At 33.8% G+C, this 7,011-nt stretch overlaps 1 protein-coding gene across 1 annotated transcript; it reads left to right on the top strand.

Moving 5' to 3' along the window:
- Positions 1–1,253: 1,253 nt before the first annotated feature.
- On the top strand, positions 1,254–3,373 carry LOC148951999 (nitric oxide synthase-like; the record flags this gene model as incomplete). The annotated part of the gene is made up of 2 exons (XM_089089117.1): positions 1,254–1,417; positions 3,121–3,373. Coding segments are annotated over 2 exons (300 nt in total), but the record flags the coding sequence as incomplete, so codon positions are not given.
- Between the last annotated feature and the right edge of the window lie 3,638 nt (positions 3,374–7,011).

The raw sequence follows: 7,011 nt of genomic DNA, 5'->3' as shown, positions 1-7,011 counted from the left end.
TTTTTTCAATTAGAGTATTTTAAATTATATTACTTTGATAAATCGACTTCTGTTAAAATTTGTGCTGTATTAATAATTTTTATCTGTTTTTATTTTATCAATTATTTTATCTTTTTAATGCCACTCTAATTTTATAATGTATTAGATAAATTTTTAATATATGACTATTAATATTAAAAAATATTTATACTTTAATCTGGTTTTTTTAATAAAAACTTCTTTAAATTAATTTCTAAAAAAAAGATACATCAAAAACATCCTGGCTAAAGTATGATTTTCTCTTGTTCATAGGGTGAAGATTAAAAGATCTAAGTACGAATTTTCGAACTTGTTGATTCAGAGGGGGCACTGTTATCTCGATCTAACGCTGTTTTGACGGGTTTCAAGCTTCTATTTTTAGATAACCATAATGTTTACAGTGAGAAGATATGTGTGACGCATACAAAAATGAAAACAAAGTGCCATTTTTAATTCAATAGATAACTTAACTCTGGTGCCGTTTATAAAAAAGAATGTAGGTATAAAAAAGAATGTTGATGCGAATTTTGTGAATTTTTTATTTATGCTTTGTTTACTAAAGAAAACCGGCAAGTCCATGGTTCTGATGGTATTAACTAGATTATTATGGTTCAATTCATTTGACAAGAACCGCATTTGCTGAAATACTATTGTAATATAAATACAGCAAGACTGAAAGTAGTTTCTAACCACGCACAATTTCAATTTATAAAATAAAATATAAAGGCTTTATAGATTATCTCAAATAATAACCTTAAAGTCTAAATATAATTTAAGCAAGTCTAGCAAGTCGATTTCGTTTAACTCTGCACATAGAATACAGTGTTTGTTTCTCTAGCATGCCTTAATGAACCACTAATGACCCCACACGAGTCATGCTGGGGAAGTGTATCCTGTGCCTTTACATGCCCTTCTATTTTACCTTCCCCAGATTTCTCCAGGTACTCATTTGGAGTTAAGTTGACTCTGGCTAGTCTTATAGAAAGATGCCAATGACACAGAGACATTCAATGTCTTGTAGTCCTACAATGTTATGTACTAATAATGATTATCAGACTGAATAGTCAATTTGGTTGTGATTAATAATGCAAAATCCCATAATTTTTACCCGCGCGGGTATTCAAATTGTTTTTCATGAGAATTTATGTGGCTCTAAAATCCGTCTCTTTCGCTTCGACAACTCTTTTTTTTCTATAGTTGGACCTTGTCCCTGAAATAAGTTGCGCCCTTCTTGAAATGACCTTTTTGTTGCGTCTCAGTGCCCGGGCCAAGAAACATTCCCCTTTTTTCATTACAAATTAGTCTTATTTTTTCCAGATGGTTCATCTCGTTATGGTCTCTGTTCAATGTACCTGAATCAAGCAACCATTGGAACAACCGTAAAAGCCTTCTTCTGGAGGTTTGTTTCTGTAGTGCTTCATGTGTTCTACTATAAAGTTTCAAATCATCGGTGTTTTGATAAATCCAACTTTAGTTGTTATATTTACGTGCTGCCAATTTATCAAGCAAAATTATATCTATTAAGTCAAACCTGTAGTTTTTACTTAGAAAAAATGTAAATTCTTTGATTTAGTAAAGATCTTAATTTTAATCTTGGAACATGCTCTCTGCCCCCTCGTCCTTCTCTCTGCACTCGTTGGTTTTAGGTATATACTCCCGTGAACATGTATGGCAGCTTTCAGTACAAAATACTTGCAAATTGACTGTTTCGGCTGCTTGCTCAAACTCCAAAACAAGTCTAGAGCAAATGTTATTGGTAATCAATAAAACTTCCAGCTAAAGTTATTCTTTCTTGGAAAAATGTAAACTTTGCCGTTTAACGTCTTCAAGTTCAATTTCATTGCTATTAACTGGGGACTTGATAAGATTTTTTATCTACTTTTTGTTTCTTCTCTTTTTGACTTTTAGATTAAACTGAGTAATGTACATAAGATATCATAACCTAAATTCCACATGGCTTTCTGATATAATAATAATAATTTATTTATAACCCCCTTTTATAATAACCTAAATGCCACATTTAATCATAAACGACAGAAATCAATGCATACCGATATAATAATAATAATTTATATATTACCAACTGATATACAAAATAAGCTATTAAAGATTAACTCCCATTTACTAAAAACCACGTACACGGAAATGATTATAGATTAAACATGAATCACAGTTAAAAACACACTGATAATATTATGCTTTGTGCTTAGGGACCCAAAGTCGTGTCTTTGTAAATTAGTACTAAGCAATTCAAACGATTGGATAATGTCGGTAGCACCATACTTCTCAATAAAACGTGTATTACGATATAAATTGGGCAAAATATAGTCCCAATATCCATGGTGCTAAAGATATAGCCACCTCCAGGCGCTGGGATCGCGTGGTCCGGAGAGGATATTGAAATTAGGTTCTAGTTCCCGCGTTTATAAAAGTTTTCTATTATACTTCTTATAAGTTAAATTACTTTAAAAAATAAAAAAAATTTTAATTAATTGATTAATTTAAACATTTAACGTTAGACTTGTTTATGTGTGAAAGTTTACACATAACGTAACTTCACCTCTTAGTTTGTACTATTCCGCACGTACTATGAAAATCTCTGTACGGAGACAATGTCGCCCCTAACATAGGCAATGTCAATTAGACTCGAGCTCAATTTAAACTTTCAATTTACTTAAGTTTATGTTGAATTAGGAAGTAGTCAATATAGCACCAACAAAATTGAATTTCTTGATGAACAAGTGATAAATTTTGAAGACAAGATTTTATGAACTTTTCCTAGAAAGCCTTTCATCCTTTATCCTAGCTTCAATATCTAGACAACATTTCACATATTTGGACAGTTTATTTATGATGATTCAGACGATGAGTTTGACTGTTTTAGGTATTTTTATGTTAAACTAGTATAGAATAACTTGTATAAATGGACATGTTGTACTTATTATAAAACTTGGCATATGAAAATACATACTTAGTATTAAAACCGCTTAAAACACCGTACAGAAACAATGCTTACCGTTAACTGACGGGAGCAACAAGTCTGGAAAAAAAAAACTTTTTTAAAAGATAAATACACTAAATATTTTATTTCTTTTGTTTTAGTGAACCTCGATTTCATTTTCCAGAATATCCATCTTTACCAATTATACTGGTAGGACCGGGTACAGGCATCGCACCATTCAGGTCTTTCTGGATGCACAGGGCAGAACTCATGAAAGGTAATTTTTCTATAGTCTAACAGCTATAAAATTTGTATCGAATGTCGAGAGCCTTAAGAAGATCAGAAGAACTTCACGATTGGTTTCATAAAGAGGTCGTGAATTGTCGGATTCCAAAAAAGGGCTATCCAATAAGAAAAAAAAATTACACTAAAAGTACACGACACGGCACAATATTTACTTTTTATTTAATTTTATTTTGTAGATGTGAGGTGGTTCGTGACTTGTAGAGGTAGTACACGAAAGAAGTTGTGTTCTTAGATTTAGTTAATCTTCTTTAATGAATTAGGGTCTCCTAGAAAAACTGTTTTATACACTGGACACTGGAATTATCAATCGCCTTTCACGGTTTTAGATACCTTTAAACTTTTGAGGTACAAAACTAAGGAAGCTGCAACCCTGTTTTTAATTCCCAACAGTCCCAATGGGTGCCAAAAAACACATTTTTTTGAAATTAAATTGATCTTGACTCAACAGGCAAGGGGGTTATCTTTTTGCATGCAACCCAATCAAGTACTTTAAACGTCATATAGATCAACACTTGTATTGGTCTTTAAATTTGATATTCAATATTTAGCTAAAAGTCTCGCATTTAGGATTGGTCCATAGTCCCTCTGTCTTGACCAATTATAAAATAGTGACCAAAAATATGATTGTTTTTTCATATTTATGAATATATTAAATCTGGAAATTCTTTTTCCTGTATTTATTGTTATATTTTATTTTTGATAATTTTCGACATTTTCAAATGTTATTGTTGATTAATTATTAACAATTTTGAATACTTTGTTGACTAATATTGTTTGTTTTTTATTATACGATTTGCTTGCCTCGATGAAATATTTAGCTTTAGTGTCTGTGTAAATTTATTAATTAAATACTAATGATTTTTTTCACATTTTGAAAGAGTAGTCAAATTAAAATGTTTTAGTAGTCCAAGATATTTTGTGCCATAAATTTGTATGTAAAGAGAAAAAAATATATTTTCATATTCTATTTTGTCATAGAAAAATATAACAAATTAAGTTTCTGAGGTTAAAAATTTTTGTATGTAGGTCATGGTGCTCGTCCGAAGTCTGCTTCCATGCATTCATGGCGCATGCAGAGCTGACTTCAAGTGCTTCTGGATATCTGGATAGCCATATGAGACCTAAATAAACCGAGTGAAGGTTGTACTAGCAACCCTCCTACTGAAATTACTAGATACAAAAGCAAATTGATATACCGCATTGGAGTCCCTATTACTGTGCGGGAGGAGCAGGTACACCCCTCCCCCCGCCATTGATGGGGGAGGGGTAGTGGGATTTCTATCTTACCTACCATAATCTAAATAACCCTACGAAGCTTGTCCTTGTGTAATAAGAAATAAAGTTTGCATGCCCATTCATCTACTTACAAATCATAGGCATGTATTGTAGGAGAGGGAGCTCATTTTCCTAATCTACACGAGGAGGCACTAGGGTAGCCTGGTCATCAAAGGTAGAAACATTTATGTACCAGTGGGAGCTCTAGTGTATGATTTTTTTATTACTTTACTTCTGTGTTATTAATCAGAGTTTTATAATTAATTTAAATACGAATTTGCAAACACACCTGCATCTATATTATATTTTATGAAATCATTTGTACTAAATTCTAGTAATACCAAAAACGAAGTCGATTTCAAGGATTGAAATTCCTTGAAAAAAGGTGTTTCCTGGAGTTGAACACCATTTTTGACGGATTTCCACTAGCCTCTGATCATTTGCTGTTAAGTTAGTATGTATGCAGCAACGAAAAAAATATCTAATTAGAGAAGAAAGACCTGCTTATTCTTTAGTATAGTCTTAATTTCTCAAAATCATAAAACCTAATAAAAATTTGAATAAAGACAGTCATAATAAAAAAAAGACCTTACGAAAGTACTTAGCTCTCGAAGAGCGACATGTTCACCCGGGGACAGCGGTTTCCGACATATAAGTCAAACACACGGACAATGAAGCATTCATTTTAAAATTAAATTTTCATAAATCAATAATAAAATTGATCAGAGATTTGAATTAGATATGTCTTTTTATTGCGACTGTGAGATTTTTAATGTCAGGTATTATGACTTTTCAGCAATTCATACGAGAGTAATGCAGCAAATTTAGAAATCGTGGAAAATAAAGAGGACAATTTGGATGAAATGGTGAGGAAATGCGCAGGCTGCAAAAGGAGGTTCGATATGGCAGAAAAGGAAGACCGAAAGAAGAGACATAGAAAAGATGGATATCTTGACAGGGATAGCTCACTGTCTTCAAGAAATAGTAGAGAAGACAGCTATGAGAGAGCTAGAACATACAAGGCTCCAGAATTCTTCAGGAGGAGCTCATTATATAGATCAGAAAAAGTCAAAATTCTAGTTTTATAGATTTCAAAATTATTTATTCCATAGGCTATTTTTAAAATTTTATGTATGTTAAATATAGTTTTTTTGCCTTAAATTTGGATGTAAAGAGAAAAGAATATCTTTTCAAATTCTATTTTTGCAGAGAAAATGATAACACAGTCAGTGTTTGAGTTCAAAATTTTTGGTATGGAGGTAATGGTGCTCGTCCGAAGTCTTCTCCAATGCATTCATGGCGCATGCAGAGATGACTTCTCGTGCCTATGTATATCCAGCTAACCACAGGAGAACTAAATGAACCTAGGGACGGTTGGGCGAGCAACCCTCCTCCTGAAATAACTTGCTACGACAGCAAATGGATATGCAGCCTTGTATGCCCCATCGCTTGGAGAGGGGGATGTACCCCTCCCCGGATGTACCCCTCCCCCATCAATTGAGGGGGGAGGGGTGGAGGGATTTCTCTATTACCCAACAGAATCTAAATAAACTTTCGAGGCTTGTCCTTTTGTAACAAGAAATAAAGTTTTCTTTCCCATTCATTTACTTAAACAGCTGAGGCATTTATTAGAGGAGAGGGAGCTCATTGTCCTAATCTAAACTAGGAAGCTATAGGGTAGCCGAGTCATCAAATGTAGAAACATTTTATGTACTAGAGGGACCTCTCGGGTCGGAAGCTATAGGGTAGCCTAGTCATCAAAGGTGGAACAACTTTTGGGGACTGCTCTCTCTTAGAAAAAAGCATCGAAGATTTGAAGGTGCTGCTTAGGCCAATCGGCTTGGACCAGGTAGGTTTTATCCGAAGTCAGTTAATCATTTCATACTAATCTATCAACATTCTGAGAAATACGAAACTCTTTGTCCTGAATATGGTGTTTTTTAGACTGTCCTTACGAGATATTAAAAAGGAAATCAGGGTCGAACTTTGGGGGTGCATACATCGCTTAGAAAGTCGCTCTTTCGAGGCCAATTTTAAAGTCTAGTTTAAAATTAATATCATTGTAACTTTCTGAACAGAAAGTTTCGAGCGTCGAGCATTTGCTTTGATTGCCCTGAACAGAGCTGTTTGGTGGTCTAGGATAAGCTATTATGGAAATACTTTTTTGGCTACTGCTTTCTTGGCTACTGGCTTTTTAGATGCCACTTTCTTGGCGGGAGCCTTTTTGATAGACGACACCGTCTTGGGTGTCGATTTCTTTGATTTTTAGGACTTGACAGGCTTTGCAAGCTTGAAAGAACCAGTTACGCGAGTACCTTTTGGTTTTATAGCAATTCCATCTGAAAGGAAACGATTCAAAGCTTTCTTAAGGTGAATATTCACAAATTATGCATCATTGCCAACCTGGAAATTGGCCATTCTGTATTTGAGAATGGCCTGACGGCTAGATTCCCCGCGATCCTTCTTGGCTG

This window comes from Artemia sp. Qi Xiang Cuo, chromosome 5, assembly GCF_049724085.1.
Source record: "Artemia sp. Qi Xiang Cuo chromosome 5, ASM4972408v1, whole genome shotgun sequence".
Lineage (NCBI taxonomy): Eukaryota > Metazoa > Arthropoda > Branchiopoda > Anostraca > Artemiidae > Artemia > Artemia sp. Qi Xiang Cuo.
Note: the sequence above shows the minus strand (reverse complement) of the source record. Positions and strands in the feature narration are given on the sequence as shown.